At 41.5% G+C, this 21,562-nt stretch overlaps 1 protein-coding gene across 1 annotated transcript in view; it reads left to right on the forward strand.

Annotated features, from left to right (window-relative positions):
• The first annotated feature begins 1,650 nt into the window (after nucleotides 1-1,650).
• Nucleotides 1,651-21,562, forward strand: part of FAR1 (fatty acyl-CoA reductase 1) — a 34,133-nt gene continuing 14,221 nt past the window's right edge. The window contains exons 1-8 of the mRNA XM_066551835.1: nucleotides 1,651-1,726; nucleotides 12,476-12,670; nucleotides 16,023-16,198; nucleotides 17,543-17,722; nucleotides 19,489-19,666; nucleotides 20,222-20,266; nucleotides 20,374-20,492; nucleotides 20,965-21,032. Of these exons, the coding sequence (XP_066407932.1) occupies nucleotides 12,482-12,670; nucleotides 16,023-16,198; nucleotides 17,543-17,722; nucleotides 19,489-19,666; nucleotides 20,222-20,266; nucleotides 20,374-20,492; nucleotides 20,965-21,032 (955 nt within the window). The 5' untranslated portion in view covers nucleotides 1,651-1,726; nucleotides 12,476-12,481. The remainder of the gene's footprint in view (nucleotides 1,727-12,475; nucleotides 12,671-16,022; nucleotides 16,199-17,542; nucleotides 17,723-19,488; nucleotides 19,667-20,221; nucleotides 20,267-20,373; nucleotides 20,493-20,964; nucleotides 21,033-21,562) is intronic.

Consider the following 21,562-nt stretch of genomic DNA (forward strand, 5'->3'; position numbering starts at 1 on the left):
GTCTGTGAAAAACTGTCCACTAGACAGTTATGATGAGGAGTTCACAGTTATGTGATTCTAAATACTCCATCAAGAAGTACCTAGGTACCAGGAGTAACTACTCTGGAGTGAAAAAATCATGAGAATACATATCTAAAAATAAGTATAAAATAATCACTGGGCTGCTGTGGAGGATGTGAGCAGAGCTCCTGTTCTCATGGCCCTCAAATCATTCTGAAAAACCAACCTACCCTTGCATAAGCCAAGACTGTGCTTACAACAATTCTCATATAATACCTTATTTGTACAGTAATCTGGATAGTACAGGTTGCACAAGTTCATATAGGGTGTTTCCTAATTTTAAATGCCTCTTTTTTTTTTTTTTTCGTTCAGCTGATGCATGTCCATCTATGCAATATTTAGTTGTGAAACCAATGGCATATGGTGGCAGGGCATGGCATCATGGCAGCACAGCACCAGGACATCACGTTGCACTGTTTGGTAACAAACAGTGAGGCAAGTGGAGCGCAGTGACTTTTGCACACAAATACGGTGCCTATCAATAGCAATCTGATAATCTCAAAATTGAGCTCAGCGCTTTTGGGGTTGCAGCGGCAGTGTGGGATTGGTGGCTGGGCTTGGTGTTCTCAAAGGCCTCTTCCAGCCTTGGTGGTTCCACTACTCCACGATTCCTTGGTTCTCGGCCATTGGCATGGGGTCGTGCTGCCTTTGCCCCGCGGGCTCAGGCTGCCCCGAGTGCCGCGGTGCCGCTGCTGCGGCCCGATGGCTCCGTGCTCTGAGGGCCGGGCTCACTTTTCCCAGAGCCTCAGCCGCGGCTGGAGCTTTGGAGCCGGGTTTGGACCCGCGCTGGTTTGTAATGGCAGCGTTTGGGACAGGGACAAAGGCAGGGACAGCCAGAGACACTGCGGGGACACACGGGGACACTGCCGGCCCCTCACGGAGCAGCCTCTCTGCCCGTCAGAGCCGCGGGCCGGGGGTCGGTGCGTGTGTGTGTGTGTGTGTGAGGGGGTGTGTTCTGAGAGAGTGTGTGAGTGTGTGTGTGGAGGGGGGGGGGGCGTGTGTGTCTGTGTGTGCGTGAGGGGGTGTGTTCTGAGAGAGAGTGTGTGTGAGTGTGTGTGTGGAGGGGGGGGGCGTGTGTGTCTGTGTGTGCGTGACCCTCTGTGTGTGTGCACTGCGTGTCTGTCCCTCTGTATGTGTGTCTGTGTGTGACCCTCTGTGTGTGTGAGTGTGTGTGTGTGAGGGTGTGAGTGACTCTCTGTGCGTGCAGTGTGTCTGTGTGTCTGTGTGTCTGTGTGTGTGACCCTCTGTGTGTGTCGGTGTGTCTATGAGTGTGACCCTCTGCGCGTGCCTGTTTGTGTGTGTGTGTCTGTGTGGGTAACCCTCGGTGTGTGTCTGTGTGTCTGTCTGTGTGTGTGACCCTCGGTGTGTGTCTGTGTGTCTGTGTGTCTGTCTGTGTGTGTGACCCTTGGTGCATGGGGGTGCGTGTGGGCGTGAGGGGGAGCCCGCGGCCTCCCGGCGCGGCGCCGCTGGGGGCGGGGCCGCCGAGCGCCCGCCAATCCGCGCCCTCCCCGTCCCGCGAGCGGCGGCGCGAGTGGCCAATGGGAGCGCGAGGAGCGCGCGCGCAGCGGCCAACGGGAGCGGCCGTGCGGGGCCGCCGTGCGGGACCCTCGGGGCGGCGAGCGCCGGGCGGGCACAGCCGGGGCCGCGCCGCCACCGCCCGCAGCAGGTACCGGTACCCGCACCCCGCGCCTGGCCGTGCCGACCCCGCCCACCCCGCCCGCGGACCGGGAGGGGGGTCTTGGGGAAGGGGGTGGCCGCGCCTTTCCGGGAGGGTGGGATGGATAGATGGATGGATGGGGGGCGCCGGGGAGGTCCGGGGCGCGTCGTGGTGGCGGCCGGGCCGGCGGAGCGCGGCGGCCACGGTCGATGCTCAGGGAAGCGGGGAGCGTGGGCGAGGCCGAAAGCCCCCGCTCCGCCCGCCGCAGGGCCCGGGCCTGGGTACCACCATCCCCCCGGCGCTGGGCGGGCCTGCGGCGGCGCCCCGGCCCTGCCCGCCCGGCGCTCCCGCTGGCTGCGGCCGCGGCGCCCGGCGGCTCCTCTCGGGCACAGCCCGTGCCGCGGGGCCGGCGCACGGAACGGGCTCGCAGGGAAGGCCACGAGTTCCTCTGGCTCTCAGAGCAGCAGGCGTGTGCGGGTAGAGCCGGGATGGGCCGTGCCCGCAGCCCCGGCCCCGCGGATCCGTGCGCCGGGAGCGCTCCATCGGGAAGAGCCGAGCCCTTCCTCCGCCCGTGCCCTGGGGGGAGGCTCGCGGTCCTCCTTGGAGCGGGAGCCGCTGGCTCCTTCAAAGCACTTCCCTGAGTGAAGTTTAAAGTGTGGCTGATTGCAGGGATATAGTGGTTGGTAGCGAGCTTGTAATCGAAACCAGCTTGATTCCCATGAAAATAGAAACCTTTAATTTCATTTAACCTACTTCAAGGCTTTAGCAACTGGAGCTTTTTTATTTTTTTAATATTTTAATAACTCTTTCGGTAATAATTAAGAAATGGAGCATGTAGGAGTTTTACTATCTGTGACATCCATCTGTACTGGAGCAGGCTAGAATTTCTTGATCCCCCATTTGTGTATCATGTCTGTGCTTCTTAAATGAGATACCACTATTTCAGCAATTTGGAAATTAGATACTAGGTATATGGTAGATTTCTAGGATCTTCACCCTTCAGCTTCTCTACCCTGTTTTTCACCCTCCACTCATATATTGGTGCCTTAAAATTCAGCCATTTCCCCACCAAAAACCTATAGATGAATAGGAAAGATTAATTTTATGGGTTATGTTTTCATGGTTTTTTTTTTTTTTTACCTCTACCTGTTGCAGAGCTATAAAGTAATGACAAATCTAGATCCCTAAATTTTTTACTGCAAGTACTTGGTCTTTATTGCTGGACTGTAGGTATAGTGAAGCTTTACTAGACACAATTTTAACAATGAAAGCACGCTGGGGGAGTTGTTCTAAATTAAATGTGGTTGTAGGTTTTGGACAGGATAAATGTTTTTTTCTTATAGTTCCAGAATAACCCGGCCTGTCCACATCTTAGTTTTCTATAGCAGCTGATACTTGTCGATAGAATTTAACATTAAAGCAAAACTGTAACCATCCATACCACCTCTTAGCTCCTGAAAGGTCAAACTGAATCTCCTTCTGGCTGCTACAAAGTGAAGAGTTCGTTGTCATCTTCCTGTTTCTAGTTCTAGCTTTTGGAGGAACTCCCAGTTCCTCACAAGGGTTATTGTTTCCGGTGCTAGGAAGGGGATGCACAACAAACTAAAATGGTTATACAGCCATTTGGAAGGTTTAAGTGAGTGCCTGAGTGAAGAAGGTCCTGGATGTTGTTGAAGACATGAATTGTTGCAGTGACTTCAGGCTTGCTTGGCTTCTTCAGCCGGAAGTTGTGTCTGTTTGGTTTTTGTCACAAGATATTCAGTGTTTGAGGATGTTCTGTGTAGTTTGCTTGTTACTTGTCTGCAGGAAGCAGAGCTGCTGAGTGGCAAGCTAAAAATTCTGCGAAGGAGCCAATATCAGCAAGAATTGTGCTTGGCTAGTTTGGTGGGTGTTGTGGAGCACTTGCATTATGCAAACATTCGGTGCCTGGCCATGGTTGGTACCATCGTGCATGTCCATGGTGTTTCTCCCTGTTGCTGATTCCAAGCCTTGCAGTAATAAATCTGTTTAGCCTTGACACTTGCACAGTTTGGAAGCTGCAAACTGTACTAACAAATACTGTCTTATCAGAATAAACTAGGTATTCCCTTTTTTTTTTTTTTTTTTTCCTTCTGAGTGTTTTGTAGTGAGCACTTTTTCTGTTGAGCTCTCTCCAGCAGTGGGGACCCCAGGGATGTACCTGTCACTTTGTGCCCTCACTGTGGTGACAAAGGCCATGCTTTTAGCAGATGTTGGTGTTAGTATCTGTGTGTGCACAGGACCTCACACCTTTCTGTGCCATTGTTCAGCCTGATGTTTGTAAATTTGTAGAGCTCCTTGTGCAAGAGGCTTAGTTGATAGAACAGGACATCCATTAGCATAAATAGGAGTTAAGATTGGAGCTCTTGGCACTACACAAGATCAGTATCTGCCATCCTGAGGAGGAGGAGGGAGGCTGCCAGCATCCTGTTTGGAAGACAGGTAAGCAATCTCTTGGTACAACTTGCTTTGATTGTCTGTTTAAGTCACTTTTAAAGATAAGAAAATTGTGGAAATGGGCTTTTATTTTTTTGGCTGTTGTTTGTTCCACATGTATTGGAAGAAAGGAAAGTAAACTAGTGTGGTTTTTTTTCTTTAGAAGGTGATGATGTTTCAAATATGACTTGGTAGAACACTTGTCAGATAAATTAATAATTTTTAGGTTTCAAAAGAGTCATTGTGAATTTCTGCAGGAACATAATAGAAGAGAAAATACCATTTTGCTGTGAGAGATTTGGGAAAGTATGGAAGGAATCTGGGAGTGTTAATTCCTAGGACTTTAAATTCATCGTGTAACGTCTATTGTAAAACATGATTCAGGCCTTCTGTGTAATTTAAAACATGAGAAGAATAAGAGCTGGGCTTTTTGTTCTTGATTAAGTATTCCAATTGTAATTGCTTTGTGAATAAGTTTGAACAGAACATAATTGCAGGTGCAGGTTTTGGGTAGTTATCCTTGTCTTGTCTGATCAATATATAAAAAGGTGGATCTGGGTTTTAATTACCAAGATTAAGGAGTTAACCCTGAAAGTTAAAGTAGAGACTGAAAGTCTCTTATCACTGAAACTTGACAAACTGATGAGCACTTGAATGTTGTGTGTTCCCCCACCCCCTTCTATTTACTTGATTTTTGGCTTTCCCCTCTCAGCAAAATGACAGTATCACGGTAGTAACTGCAGCAATATTCCTGCTGCTGCTAAAGCTTTCCCTAGTGATAACCAGGGCTGGATATCAGCAGGTTCCTCTGAAGGCTGAAGTGATGCCTTTGGCCTGTTTTCCTAAGGCAGTGAGTAAAAACTGAATGATGGAGAGTCAGCTGTGAATGCTGCTCTGCCCATTGTATTGTAGATGTGTCCTTCAGACAGGTTCTGTTCTCCTTTATGGGTTAACTCAAGAGTAATGACATATGCAAAGTCAGAGCCATGATTTATGCGACTACCCTGATAAACAGTGAGGCTTTATCTTGTAATCCTTTTCATAACCAAAAGTGCAAATGAGATTCTAATGCAGATTTCCAATTAAATTAGATAAAATGATCTGCAACTCAGCTTCTGTTCACCAAATCTTGAATTTGCCTGTCTCTTGATTTCCTATAATTTGTTTAAAATTCTCCCTGCATGTGTGTTAAACATGTTTTCACATTAACTGGTGATGGAGTACAGTTAATGTTCTTATGTGGGGTATGCTTCCCTGGAATAGCTTAATTTCTGACCTGATCTGTGCCTTCCATGCAATTTTGAGAAATGAGTTTAACCATGCCAAAAGAGACTTTTTTTTTCCTCTTCACTGTGCACTTCATGACTAGGCTCAAGCAGTAAACAATTTAGAAAAATGTCAACTTACAACCTAATTATAAAGGGATTGTAAAAACCTCCTACTTTGTTCCAATTAATTTTTGGAGGAGGGACTGTCTGTAAAAGAAACATATTTACAGCGAAGCAAGGGACTTCCCTAGTATGTACTTTGTGAACAGATTACTTACTAAGAAGTAATTACAAATTCATCTGATACAGAATCCCTCTGAGTAGAGGCACAAGTAAGTGGAAATTTGTAGTAAAATCAGAACTTTGGCTGAAGGAAGGTGTGTGAACACATGCTTAAGAAATATCTGTGTAACCACAGGCGTTGAATACCTCTGGCAGAGTTCTGCTGAGATCAACTCAACAGTGGCCCACATTGAAATCAGGTTCTGCTCCATAAGAGTAAAGGATTAAAAGCGGTTAAATATTCCATGACTGTGAGCACAGCCCTCACTTCAGAGTATCTTATTTCACAAGGGTTTCTTTGGTGAAGTAGTTGAGTTGGGCTGAATTCTGCTAGTAACATATTGGGTGGCCATGGGTCAGTTGGTCCCAATTCACCATCTTCCCAAAGCAATTGAGTGAATACTATACTTGGGTTTTGTCATTGTCATCTAAAAGAAAGTGACAGAACTACTTCTGTGTCTGGTATCAATGTGAATTTTGATATTAATGTGCTGTAGTGCTGTTAAGGAGATCATATGCAGTATTAGCTAAATCTCACCTAATTCAATTTAATAACGCTCCTTACTTTGAGTACATGTGCTGCCAGAGGCAGTAATATATTCAGGAGGAGTGTAGCTTGAGAAGCACACATTCTAGGGCATGCTTTCAGTATCTAGCATATTTCAGTGGTTAAGAATAGTGAGGAGAACTGTTTGAAAAGCAAGTCTACTTTATTTTTGTACACAGAGCTATACACTCAGCTATGTAAACTTTGACCTAACTAGATTGGTTACTCGAACTGGTATTGTGTTTCATTAGATAAATGATTTAAAGAGGACAAATCTTTTCATTGGTAGTTGGGAAGTTTCTTTCTAGTCTTCAATCCTGAAGATGTTCAACTAGTTTGAAATGCCTTGTTATTTTTCAGAAATTCCCTTAAATCAGTGAGTGTCAGCCACAAGTTTGCCATAGTCTTTGCCATAAGAGTTTTGGGACTTCTGGTGGCATTTATCCATGCTGCGGTTTTGGGCCTGGTTCTTCAGATTGATTTAGTTTTGTTGTATTTCACAAGTAGAGAACACAGTATTACCCTGAATCCATCCCTGCTGTTGTGTGGAAAGTGTGTAGTGAGACACTTGAGCTCTGGCATATTACCAGGGCTAAGCCAAAAACTGGCTAGTTGATGTTGGATTATTGGGCCTATTTTGATAATTCTTCAAAACTTAGTTGTTCTAATTAGCTTTCAGGCCTGCCAGTAGGTTTTCCAGCTCCTAGAGGTGTGTTACATTTTCTTGGTCCCTGGCTTACAGCTAGTAAAGAAAATGAACTTGCAGAGAGTAGATAACAATGCTGGTGAAATCTAAAACATGGATAAATCTGTCCTTCTGCTAGCTGAGGAAGGAATTCCAAATCTTCCACGTGATTGGGAAGTTTGGAATAGGTATGCTTTAAGGTTAACTTGCACCCAAAGCAGTTTACAGTCTCTACTCATCTTTTAAAGCGGTATCTTTTCGCAGATAAGGTTTCCCAATGGCTATAACCTTGGACCACAAAGACAAATAGACTGTATCCTTTGGAGATATGCTGGCTAGGTATTGGCCACATAGGGTAGGTCATTAGCCCTTGTGGTGCTTGAAAATGTGGGCATTCTGCTGATAGCATTCATTGATTTGCTTTTGTGGAAACAAGGCACAGATGAACTGAGACATGATGATATGATATAATATGACATGACCCAGACTTGTCTTTCTGGCAGTAACCTTGTTTAGATGAGTTAAATATTACTTCCTTTGTTGCCCGAGTCTCTCCAATCTCTCCAGTTCCCAGAGTTTTATTTTTTCTGGCTTGTGATGGTGTCCTTGCAATGTGGCAATTGGAGCTCTGTATGAGGGACTTCTGTAATGATTTTTGTCTGGTGTGGATGCAGTGGAGAGTGTGTGTGGTATTTAAACACACTTGATGCACTCAGATTTGATGTCTGGACAAATTTCATCTTCTGAATATGCCTAAACAAAATACTTCTACCACCTTACTTTTTCTGCTTTTTACTCCTGCTGGTGCTGGGTTCAAGCTGTCAGAGGGAAGGGGCAAATTGATTTGTTGGGCTGTGTTTTTGCAGAACTTTGTGTTTTGTTGCTGATGTTTGAGAGGTTAGGAAGTGCACATTTTCCATTTCCTGTGAGCAATAATCTTGATAGGATTGAATTTGGAGGGAGCATGCTGTTGACCTAATATCTGTCAGTGATAAACCAGAAGACAGAGCATTTAATCTCTAACAAGGACACACATGCACACTCGCTAGCTGCTGGATTTAGCATTTAAACATTTAGTGGAACTGCAGCAGGCTTTCCTGGCACTTGGAAAGCACATCTTTAAGCATCTTGATCTGTGTTTGGACAAATCCGGGAACTGATCATTTTCCTGTTAAAAACAGAATTGTCCTTGTTTTGAGAATCAGAGCCCTCTGAAGTTGTGAGTTAAATATTGCTGCAGTAGCTCTGGAGGCAAACAGAGCTGCTGTTGTTTGCTCCATAAAAGCACTTGCTCAGCCCTGGACATCAGAACTTTTTGCAAGATGGGGAATGTTGGCTAGGATCCTGGAGTGTTGGTTTGCTGGTGGTTTTTCTTTTTTTTCCTGAAGTGCTTATGAACTCTTCACTTATCAGAGGACAGCATCCTTCACACAAGCATATCTACGAAGTGTCATCGTGGGCTTAGCCCTGAACCTGTGAATTCAGAAGAATCCCAGCAGCAGCTGCTCTGTAGCAGCTTCAAGTAAGATTCCTCTAGCAAAGGCTGTTTATACCTCTGGATAATGTGGCGATTTTGAGCATTTCTGTTCTAGAGTGAGAATTCTTTACAGAACTCTTATTAAGCCTTTCAACCATCAAATTTCTTTATTCTAGACTGTTATTGCTTATTAGTTCAAAAAGGTGTTTATAATACAAGGTTTTAGATATCCCACAGTGTGGATTAGACAATTTTGTGTTTGGTAGGAATTCTCTGTGTGTGTTCGAAGAGGTAGGTGTTAACAGATGATTTAATAACTGGTGGCAATATGTATTGCTCGTTAACAGCTATTGTAAACATACAAGATGTACTCTAAACCAGATAGATAAAGTGATTTCTGGCACTTAACAACCTTAACATGTTAAATTTGGTTTTGCTGTGGTATCTTGCAAGGTAGTTTTGTTTTTTTTTTTTGCACTTGAACCAGCTTCCTATGTGTTAGAGACTAAACTAAATTTCTGATAGGAACTACATTCCTACTATTCCTTATTTCTTGACAGTTTTATTTAAAAACAGAATTATAAAATAGTTCTTCCAACCCTATCAATTCTGTGATACTTCAGTAATTTGCTGCTGCAAAGAACTTTAAAAAGTAATATATTATACCTTCTGAGTTTGAGATGAGGAGTTGCCAGCAGTGCTGTGCTAACTGGCATGTGGACATGCATTCTTGGAGAAGGCAGGGAAAGGTAGGTGGAGAATGGGAACATTCTTTCCTTTCCCTGTGCTTGAGATAACCTTTCTTTCTAACACAGCAAAGCATAGACTGCTGGATTCAGACTTTGATCATTCACACCTAGATTCCATGCATGGTTTTTACCCTTTAAATCCAAATTAGTGCTTTAAGGCAGTTCCCTCACAATCCCTGTGTTTGTTGCTGTAATGTTGACAGCAATGTGTACTTCTGAAAAAGTCACCAATTATGTTTTCTAGCTGGAATCTTCCAGAGTAATGGAAGTAGAAGACAATGTCAGTGTGGGAAGTTGCTATGAATAAGGTCTACCGAAGTCTGGTTGCTGGAGAACAGGGTAAAGAGAAATGGGATTGAGAGTTTCTTAAAGAAAATATTTCTCAATCCTTAAAAAAAAAAAAAAATATATATATATACATTAGCTTGCAAACATATAAGTGGTACTGTCCCCCAAGTGTGAATTGTGAGTATTTGTGGATAGTCCTGATTTTTTAATTGAGCCTATTTCATCATTATGGTTCATCATAGCTCTGGATGTTGATGTTTTGTAGGTCTGGTATTCTGATTTCAGCCTCTTACACAAAGGAATAAGATCAGAAATGACTGAGGCAGGAAACTTCAGTCTATTTTGTGCCGGTTTTCTTTACATCACCTGAGCCTAAATATTGTCAGATTTTGCAGTGACTTAAAAAGATGGACTACAGTAACACAGGTATTTCCACTGACAGCATAACTTTTCATTGCTTTCATAGCTTTCAGAAACAGATGTTGGACCATAGCCATGTACTGGGTATTGTCCAAGGTTCTGTGTAGATGTAGCCAAAGACTCTGCCCATGTAAGCAGGTTTGCAGACTGAGGTTCTGGCATTGTGTCAGAGGCAGGATTAAACCTTTCTTTGAGGAAGGACAGGTGAATGGATAGTATTAGATACTCTCATAGGGTCTCAAAGTGTGAAAAATAGAAGTTATGGCTAGTTAGGTAAATTAGTAAGAAGGGTGTGTAGGAACCATGACAAAACTGATTCTTAGTGACAAAATTGCTGCAGTAATGATTGCATGAGTTTTTGCCTCCCTCTTTGAGGGAACTGAAATCCTGTCCTATATATGGGAGCAATCATGCAGATCTTTAGGAGGAAGTGAATGGTGTACACAAAGACCAGGAAAGCAAAAGTTATGGGGAAGACATACCTGAAGAGCATTAACTGTGACTTTGAGCCATTGTAAAGACAACAGCCCTGTACCTTAACTGAACAGGGAAAAATGACTCATAAGCATGCTCTGTCTTGCACTCCATGCTTTATGGCAGGAGCTATGCTTTCAGATTTGCATTAGAGTCTCTTTAATTGTGTGGTGGAAGTGTTTTAATGTAAATAGCTTTCTCTCTTGACCTTCAAAGAAACAATTCTAGGTGATGTACTGTGGTCAGTGGAAATAGTGTTTGTTCTGCTCTAAACTTGCTGCTGTATCCTACTATCTGTTGTTAGATGCTTCACTTCTCAAAGAAGGGAGTCAAAAGAAGGATTTGGAGTATCTGACATATCACTTGGTACCCAGACTTGTGAAACCAGGACTTGTGTAGGTATTAACTCATTTCTAGCAAGTAATCATTTGGAACTTGTTCAGAGACTGTTGAGATATGACCACATGAAAAACAGAGCACAATTGCTTTGATCTGGTGGGTACCTGTCAAATAGGGTTCCAAAAATATTTACTTACTTTTCAGGCAAAAATGACAAATTAGCTGTTCACTCCTAACATACATTCTGTGCATTCCCTGGTAAGTCCCTGCTTGCAGTATCTTGCTGCCTTGAAAGAACTGAGTTCAGTTCTTTGCACCTTTATTCCTGGGTGGCAGGTGAAGAAAAGTTCTCACCCTGTTAAGGTATTCAGTGTTGTAATCCTTATTTGCCTAAGAAGCATTCCATCTGTGTTTAAAGATTCTCAGTTCTGTGGTTTGTTTTTTTTTTTTAGTTCCATGGTTTTATGGACTCTATCCCTGAGATGAGCTCAGTTGGTCAGAGCATGATGCTGATTACACCAAGGCTGTGGGGTCAGTTCTCTCATGGGCCATTCACTTGAGAGCTGTATGATTCTTGTGGGTCCCTTCCAGCTCAGAACATTCTGTTACTCTCTATGGTCCCTTTCTGGGAGTGTTTTGGTTGTAGCAGTTTGCATGGAACTGCTGTAGAGGACTATAATTAGACATTCACTACATCAGCTCAGGATTTTTTTAGATTTTTTTCTAATCAGAAAGATTGGTAAAATGTGGAAGTGTATCCATAATGCTACCATCTTATCTAGTGAAAGTAAACTGGTTAAGGGTCACAGTAAAGATGTTGCTATAGCTGACTTAAAAGAATGGCAGCTCTGGATGATGCGCTGTGATTGAGTCCTTGGGATCCTAAAGGCCATGTTCTCACTTTATTGTGAGACATACCATATTTGTCCTCAAAAAGAGTTTCAGTTTCTCTTAGGAAGAATGACATCATTTCCAAGAGGCTGATAAAGGGAGGGAAAAGAATCATGATTCTCAAGGTTAACTTACTAAGTGAAGCAAAACCTAAAGCACTTTCTAGCTTTGTGCTGAATTTGAGTAATAGTCCCTTACCCTTCATTTTATTAGGAGGTGTATTTGTGGTTACATCTTAGTTTGTTGAGAATTCTAATGACTATATTGTTTGGTTTTTTCCTCCCAAATGACTTAATGGATGAAGCAGTTGGAAAACTCTTATCTGTGGATCTGTATGGGTTTTTTGTAATCAGTGTAAAACTATCAAATCCCATTCCAAACAACTAACTCAACCTTTTCTCTGGTTTAGTTTAATTGGTAGGGAGGCTCATCCTAATAGTGACAGGGGGCTCTGCTGGCACTGTCAAAATTCCAGCAATTGGGATGCTTGGCTCCCTGTCTTCTGTCAGTGGGTTTGAAGAATCCATTTGTGATTACATTTTAATGATGCAACCTCTAGTTCACATGGAGCAGCCCCTTGGAGTGGTAAAGGACTGCGCACACAGAGGCAAAAATAGACTGAAGTTGGGCTATTTTCCTGGCTGAGTGGATGTCTCAGTCTTTAAAACAGGAGCCATTTACATGACCTGGAATGACTGTAGTGACCCTATGGAAATCTTTCAGAATGTTGTGAGAAAAGGCAACTTCAAGTACTGGTTATAGGTAAAAAAATCTGTTAAGCATTTCTTTCAGGTATAAACAGCACAGATATGATTATTCAATCTTCTGCAAATCTGGACTCTGTAAGTTCTTTAACATACTTTTTGATTTTATCTTTTGTGAAGGTCACAATGGTTTCCATTCCTGAATACTATGAAGGAAAAAACATCCTCCTGACAGGAGCTACAGGCTTTGTGGGAAAAGTGCTTTTGGAAAAGCTGCTCAGATCCTGTCCTAAAGTGAAGGCAGTGTATGTACTGGTAAGAAAAAAAGCAAAGCAGACAGCTGAAGCACGAATAGAAGAAATTACCAGCTCTAAGGTATGTGACATATGCTCACAAAGTTCATTTTTGTCCTTCATTATCATGCTCTCATTTCATTTTAAGAACAACTTCAGTCTGTCTAAAGCAAAATGTTATTGGTTCTTTTTTTTTTGTTGTTGTTGTTCTAACAGAAATACAAAATCTAAGACCTGGCAGTGCTTCTATAGCAGCTTCAAGATGTTGGTCTCTAACAAAGCCAGTAGTTGAAAATTATCCTGTATTTAATTCAGGTGGAGGATGTTCAGCTGTAATGCAGAAATGAGAAGTAAAAATCTGTGTCAGAGCTTGTTAAGAGAATATAAAATCAAGTACAAGAGATAGTGGACTGGGAGTTGTAAGACAGATTGAGACTCTTAAAGATTTCAAGCAAGTCACTTTTTCACCTTGTGCCTTCTCTTTTTTTCTGAAATGTGCTACTGGATCTAGCAGTAAATAAGAATGTGTCATCTCAACAGGAACTCACGTTTGTAAGTGGAACAGAAATGTTTGTCTTAGCAGATTGGTCAGCCTGTGACAGCTAGAAAGGTACTGAAGGTCTGTGCTGTGGAATTATCCAAGTGGCTCTCTAAACAATTTTCTGTGCAAGCTGGGTCAAATACTTTGCTCCTGAAGAGACTCATTACCTTGATATTTTGGTGAGCTAGGCTGACCATTCTTACTAAGTGTAGAATTATCCATCTCTGTTGCCCATCTTTCTCTTTAGAGAGTATCCTGTTCATGATGGGAAGGATGAGCAGGATGAGGAGAGATTTCTAGCATGAATTTTGCTAAAGCAGAGTTTGTTCATTTCTATCTAGGCCTTTCTCTTATGAAACACAGGTGTCAGCAGTTTAATTTTTTCATTGAGATACAATGTAGTCTGTAGAAATAAGGAGCTATGAATGCACTTAGGGATAAGTTGTTTAAAGTACAGCAGTGGATTTCCACAACTCTGACTAGCTGGGTTTATAGTAGATATGAGGATGGCTGTTCCCTAGTTAATTATTTTCTGTAACCAGTCAAAAAACTGTATCTCATTGCTCAAAAAGCATCTTCCTGTGGTCTTGTGCAATGTCATAAAACAGAATGAGTTACAGTGGGGTTCTATCTTAAAATTCAGTTGCATGTTCTCTCTACATAAAACCTTCAGTTTGTCACTGCCCTGAAACAAAGTAAAGATCTCTGGGCTAAGCTCTGAGATGCAAAAGGAAACATTTCTCAATCCACTTTTTGTGTACACTATTATCCAAAGAAAGGTGGGGAGTATTTGGGCAGAGAGAGAAGTAGCACTAGTGTGGACTGACTTAAACTTTGGTAAACTGTAAGGCTCAGTATGGCTTTTAGGAAACCTGTTGTAAAAGGCTTTTAAATTTGAGTCAAAGTCTGCTTGTAGTCTGTTCCAGCTCCCATTGAGATAAAAATCTGATGTGATTTGACTCTTGGTGAGCACTTATTTGCTGGAGCAGGTTCACAGCAGAAGTCCTGCTAAGCAGTTTCTGCTCGAGGCAGGAACATGCAGGGATGGAGTTGCTCATTTATGCAGAGATGTAGAATAGGGCCAGATGTTTGTTCTGTCTTTATCAAATGATTAGACAAGATTGAAAGGCCATCACTTAAATGGCTTTGACATCAAGATTCTTCCAAAAAGTCTATGAAAACTTTAATAAGATCTATTGTCTTAAGCTGTCCAGTTGCAAGGGCACTGCCAGTAATTCTTCACAATTTAGATGGACTCATTAAGTGCTCTGAAGATCTTTCAACGTTCTGTTTCTTGAAGAGTTTGAAATCTAAATGGTTGAATGTGGTAATAAATAAAATAAATGTGAAATAAACTGAGCTACAAATAGCAAAACAGTGTTGAGGTTTCTACTTTCTTTTGACTTCAGGTATCTAATTCCTCTGCTGATTTGCCATATGTATTGCATGCAGTCTAGGTATTTCTTCTCCTTAGTCCTGGTGTCAGTGCTAGTAAGGGGTGTGTGGGAATAGTGCATGACTATGGATGTGAAAAGGGGTATAAAGGTGTGATGGATGTATGAAAAATAAAAACTGGCTCTTGAAGAGCTCATCCATGGTACTGCTTTTCTGTTACAAGGCAATATCATATCACACATTAATGTGGTTAACAGGCAGTTGCTTCAGCTCCCTGGAGGAAGGTGCCATCATTCCAACCAAAAACATAGTAGGCTTATTTTTCAAAATCACACAAAGTTTCTGCCCTCAGGTAAGAACTGTTTGTTGTACCCATAAGAGTTGCAGAGGCTTTAAATGTTGTCTTGGCAACTTTGTCCTATAAAGTGAAGCTTCATGTTTGCAAAGTCCAGTCAAGCCTCAAAGTGGAGATGTACCATGTTCTCACTCTAGAATTAGCTCTGCTACTTCAGGTGGCCACAATGAGCTGCATTAGCTCATGTTTGAGCTGAAAAAAACATCTCTAAAAAAAGAGCTGGACCTTTTTTAGGTCACATGGCTCTGGGGCTTCTTGCTCTTGCCAGTGTCAGAGAAACAACAGGAATAAAGAAATTAGAGATCAGTCTGTGTGGTAGAAATGCAAACTCATACTGCCTAAAGTGTTGTGAAACCGCACTTTTAGGTGACTTGATTCATAGTATAAAATTAATTAACATCATTCTGTAAGGAAATGTCTTTGATTATTTGTATTTGGCATAACCACATACTTGGGCAGGGAAAAGAAGGTACTGCCACGATTTTAATACAATATAATTGACTGATGTTGAAGCAGTTGTAAGATATTGGCCCCTGGACAGTAAAGAAGGGTCTGCTCTTCTGCAACTTTCAAGGGTGTTTTATTGCCACACTACTGTGTGGCTCAGGAAAACTTGCATACTAATGAGTGTAAATAAGATGAGGCAAGAATTTTGATCCATGTGTTAAGCCACCTGGCTAGAACCCAGCTATTTATGAGAAGAATTCTCGATGGAATATAATTTTGATGAGATTTTTTTTCAGGGGGAATTGAACAGCAATTTGATAAAACTTAATCAGATGTTCTAATGTGGCTCTCCAAGACTGACATAATTTGAGCAGAGGGTTTCTTAAATCACTTGAAATTTGTAAATCTTAATGCAAGATTTCTAAACCTAAAGTCCAATATGACTTATATAAGAATTTGAACAGCTATTATCAAGGTTGGGAAGTGGGTAGACTGTTCCCTTTCCTTATGTTGGAAAAAAAATATAGTTTATGAGAAGTCCGTAATATGTTCTTATGGTACTGCTAATGCACTGTTTTAACTTCCTGATGATCTCGAGAAGTTAGGAGGCATAGAGAAAGAATGTGGGATTTTCTTCATTTAAGTGAATTGTTTCTCTTACCTTCACTGAGTTTATAGTCCTGTTATTTTTGACAGCTCTTTGACAGATTGAGAGAAGAGCAACCAGACTTCAAAGAAAAAATAGTAGTAGTTGTGAGTGACCTTTCACAGCCTGAACTGGATCTTAGTAAACCAATCAAGGAAGAACTTATAGAATGCATTAATATTATATTTCATTGTGCTGCTACAGTCAGATTCAATGAATCACTAAGGTGAGTCTAAAATTTGGTTTACCCTGGTCTGATAAACCAATGGTGCTCAAAGGGAGGGGATGAATCGAGTGTCTGCCCAGTGTTGCAAATATGGGTAGAAAGGCTACAAATTATCTGTAGCTACATCTACTGTTCTCCCTAGTAATGCCAGTTTTCCTCCTGGTGTAAGGACAAACTATTCCTTTGGCCTGCCTTGTTAGAAAGGGAATGCACATTTTCAGAGGATAGAGTTTTGTGAGAAAAGTTGTGTGTGGGAGGTTCTAGTGCTTTCTCTCTTACCTGATAAGAAAAACAGGAGAGTACAGCTCAGCTTTTCTTCCTGTTTTTTAAAAGTCTCTTATTAATAATGGAGGTTTGCATTGGAAGAAGTGGGGACAAGTAGGTGCACAGGGAGAGAGATGAAAACAAGAAGTGGAAAAAGCGGTGCACACAGCTGGGATTATGAGCTCCTTTGACTTGTTGAAAGAGGTAGCAAACTAATTAGTTACCATTTATGTTAATTGCTTTGGGATAATGCTCCCTTTTCCTGTCCCCCACTTCAGTAATAATGTGAGATAAAGCATTCTGGAACTTAGTGATTGTTTGGGGGAATACCGATTGTGTTGTTGTTTTTAATGTAACACTTTTGTTGCAAAGACTTTGAAGTGTTGCTTAGCTGTACTCTTGAAACTTGATAGTACACTGTGTACAAGGAAGCTGGTGCCCACAGCAAGTCTGTAGGCTGGAGAGAAGATGTAAACTATAAAATAATCATAGGAGTTAGCAAGCTGTTTTCTGCTGGGAGCTGTAGAGATACACCTACTCTGCTCTAGTGTCGTTAAACATAGGAATGAGCAGTGGTGGAGCTCGAGTTGAGGAGTGGTTCTTGGTGGTTTGCCTTTTTTTTTCCCCTTCCTTCCATCCTGTATGGAGCCTTTTGATATCCTACAAGAAGATGCCAGTCTCCAACTTACTGGCCTGCTAAGCCTCCAAGTTGTTGACCTCTCTCAACTTGGACTTGGAAGTTCAGAGGTGCATCTTCTGGAAGCTTGGTGTTGTTGCATAATTTCCATTATGTTTTTTGGAAAACGTACAATTGGGATTTCGATTGAGGAAATCAAAGGATGCTGGTAAGAAAAGGGTACAAGGAGCATTATTCTGAACATTGGGAGGTGTTCTAGATTATGTTCTAGGTATGTTATTCTAAGCAGAAAATTAGGGCAGTATTGATGCTGCTTTTTTGGGGTTAGTTGGAGAATTCAGGGATACTTTATATATCCAGCAATGAGGCCTTTAGGAACGAATTTTTTTTTTTGCTTGTTTTTGTCTTGCTTTCTACTAATGACATTTCTGTTGAATCAATAGAGATGCTGTGCAGTTAAATGTGGTTGCCACACAACAGCTCCTGTCCTTGGCACACCGAATGAAGAATCTGGAGGTGTTCACACACGTTTCCACTGCCTATGCGTATTGCAATCGGAAACAGATCGAGGAAGTCGTGTACCCACCTCCTGTGGATCCCAAGAAACTGATAGATTCCCTTGAGTATGTGTTATGTTTTATGAATTTACTTGGATACTCCTTATTCTTTTTCTTCCTGCTATTGAAGTATCAAAAATGGTTAGGAGCTGTAAAGATGAAGAGTTATCTTACGCTGTCCCATAGGTCTGACAAAATGTCCGACACTCCCCTTCTCTGTAAGGGACATGGGTTAAGGTTTATGAATTTTTTAAGCTGAGCTGGGTGTGGAGGGTTACTGAAGTAGAGGGATGCTCACATGTACTCATGGTGCCCCCTCTGTGCTGAGAGTGCCGGTCTTTCAGCTGTATGGAGATCGGCTGAATCAGGAGATGCTGATAACTTGTGCTGGTACCAGCACTGTGAAGGAAAAGATAAAACTGAGGTGCCTTAAACAGCTGCCTCTACTACAGCCACCTAAGTGCCATTGCTAGAGGAGACTGAGATGATCAAATAATATTACTTATTGTAGAAGTGGTTCTGTTAGGTATGCTGAGAGCCCAGACATTAAAAATCTGTTTTCTGTAGCTTTAAGTCTTGGATTGGGCATTATGGGTTGGAAAAATGACTCATTTGGGTTTTTTTTTTTTTGTGTATATTAACTGTCCTGAGGTCTTACTTAGTAGCTGTCAAACTCTGAAACAGGCGACGATGTGGGATAAGTGTAATGTAACTCTACATTGGTCTCTTCATTCTTACCTGTTGTACAAAATATCACCTCTTGGAAGAGAAATGCGGAACTGAAAAAAATTAATTAAAAATTAAAATACCTACTTTAACTTGTGATTTTAGGTGGAAGAATGCTAACATTAAAACCAAGTGAGCTACCACCTAGAATGCACATTGAGCCAGCCCTTTCTTATAACATTGACTTTAAATACACTTAGAAAATGAGGGATTGCAAAACAGTCATATTTTTAAATATCTGACTTGTGAAGAGAAAAATGTAACATAAACTGTTTGTTGTGGGCTAAGACAGCTGTGTGTACTTTAGAACTCCTGAGGGGAGGCTTTTGTGAAGTTATAAAAGAGTGATCTCTAGCCTTCACTATCCCTCTTCCTACCCTGTTCATATCATGAAAGGAGTCTGATGTGTGTCTACTTTGTAACATGACATTGGTGAATGACAATAAATTCCATTTCTGTGACTAAGAGACCAAAGCAAATAAAATTCAAGTCCTGTTTTGCAGTGAAGATCACCAAAGTAGCAATAGTTGCAGGGGCACAGCTTATTTGTGTACTATGACTGAAGGTTATTAGGTTTTTAATAGGAACTGGGAAGCAAGATGAAATTGCAAGGTTTGATTAATTTAAAGGGAGAAACACTGTGACCAGCTTGCTTCAGGGGTGGTATATGATTGCTCACCACCACAAAATTGGAGGGGATGCTGGTAATGCAGCTGGGACTCCCTTGCAGTGATATCACTTTGTAGGTAATGCAGTGAGCCTGTGTTCCAAAAACTGATTTGCTGTGTCTGTGTTCCATCTTTGAGAATTTGTTTGGCAGAATTTGGATTATTGTAAATGAGTGTGCTGCTTGCTCTGTAGTTGATGTGTTACAAATGAATTCCCAGGGCAAAAAATAAATGCCAGTATGCTTCTTTAGATGGACGCTGAACATGCAATCCTTCTGAGAATTGCATGCAATTTTTCTGAGAAACTTGTTTTTGTTTAGGTGTGCCTCTCTTTCTTTAAATGAGAAAAAAATAGTCATGGTAACTTCACTATTTCACAGCCCACCTCCCCAGTGAAGCAGCATGCTGTAATTTACACTTCTTGTTTTGTTTCTTTAGGTGGATGGATGATGACCTAGTGAATGATATTACTCCTAAACTGTTAGGCAAAAGACCTAATACCTACACATACACGAAAGCCTTAGCTGAATCTGTGGTGCAGCAGGAAGGTGCAAATTTAAACCTTGCCATTGTAAGGCCGTCCATCATTGGTGCCAGCTGGAAGGAGCCTTTTCCTGTAAGTCCCTGAGCTGTCACCTGACCATCTTGCTGTAGACTGTAGTACACACTGGGAGCCTCTTTATCCCGTGAACTTTGTAGAGGAAAATCTCTTGGACCATGAAGCTGTGTCTTGGTTGCTTCTAGATGACTGATAACAGTATATAGAGTCTAAATACTGTCATCAAAGCTGAGCAAGGGTGTATTTTGGTTGAAAAATGAAAAACACCTGAGCTGCTAGTCTAAAAATACTTGTAAACTTGAATACTTTCAACATAAAAGTATTTTTATGGACAATTGCAGTTCATTCACTAAGAAGTAGATAAACATCTCTCTCTGAAGAACCATGGTGTCCTATGTGTAAATCTCTTGTCTGAGTCATAGGAACTTGTTACATCACCAGAGTTCGCTATGGAAAAACTTTATTTAGCAACATGGAATTAAAGATCTTTCTCCTCTTTGGTCTCCTTTTCCTCCACCCCTTTACGCATGTAGAAACTGCTCAGATTTTCACTTGAAGCTGCTGACTTCAGTATACTCTAACCAAACCTTTCCCTCTCCCCCTTCCTAATAGGGCTGGATTGATAACTTCAATGGACCTAGTGGTATCTTCATTGCTGTAAGTAATGAATATACTTAATTTTCCCCCTCCTTTTGGAAGGCAGAAAAGCTTCATATGTTTCACTGCTGGGTCTTCTGTCTCTCTTTGTTATTTTGTTCTTCAAGGCAGGAAAAGGAATTCTTCGAACAATGAGAGCTTCCAATGATGCATTAGCAGATCTTGTCCCAATAGATGTTGTTGTCAATACCACACTTGCAGCAGCCTGGTATTCTGCAATTAATAGGTATAGTGACAAAAGAGAGTACTGAATATTTGGAAATGATATTGTGTATTTAGTAAACCAGTCTTGTATTGAAATCCTCATCAGTGTCCTGCTGTTCCCTCAGGACAAAGGAATCTAAGGTTCTGACTGCTTAGTGTCTCAAAGGGTAACTTGCTTATGCTAGAGGAAGACATCAGCTACTGATATTATGAAGATATGTCTGAAAATTCTCTCCTGGGTCTTGTTTGTAATCAATACAAGCTGTAGTAGTGTAGGTGATGCCTTCTTTGAAATAATAATAAAAAAAAGATAATTTAAGAAGGAGAAATATACTGGAAGATGCTGAAGCAAAAAATCCGCCATGAGACTGATGCTTTCTGCTTTATATAAATGATGCTGTTGAGGGGAAGCATAATTTTGGGCATATGTTCTGTTTGTATTTTCAAAAGGTTGTTTTTCTTCTAACTTGCTCTTTTATCTTTTTTTTCCCCAGACCAAGAAAAGTCATGGTGTATAACTGTACAACAGGTGGCACCAATCCTTTCCACTGGAGTGAAGTTGGTAGGCCATGTTTCTTTTTTCTCATTAGCCTTAATAAAAAAAGAAAATCAAACAGGTTATAATCAGTAAACCATAATGCATTTTTATTCTTGAAACTGGTATTTTAGCCATACCTCTCAATTTTGCAGTGAACTGTGCTTTCTCATTAGCTTCCACTGTTAATTCTTCCCCCCTCTCCCTGCAGCATTACCTCCATTTCATTTAGTTCTTATTGGTATTTTTCTTTGTTACTCTTGTTCCATTATTAACTTAAACTATGGAAGAACTGATTTTTCTGTTTGCTGCTGCCATGACCTAATCCATAGAGTGTAGGTGTGTGTGGAGAAAAGTGTTGCTCAGAGGAGCAGTAGTGATGCTGGCTGTAATGCCAACATCAATAAATACATATGATAAAACATATGAATAAGCAGCCCACAATTAAATGTTTTGTACATCTGCATAATTGAGAGGTCTGGTAATAGTTTTGCCCTTGTGTAGCTCTTTGTGTTTGGCTTAAGCTGATTGTTGGTTGAGGTGGCTTTTTTAATATT

The sequence above is a fragment of the Molothrus aeneus genome, chromosome 6, assembly GCF_037042795.1.
Source record: "Molothrus aeneus isolate 106 chromosome 6, BPBGC_Maene_1.0, whole genome shotgun sequence".
NCBI lineage: Eukaryota > Metazoa > Chordata > Aves > Passeriformes > Icteridae > Molothrus > Molothrus aeneus.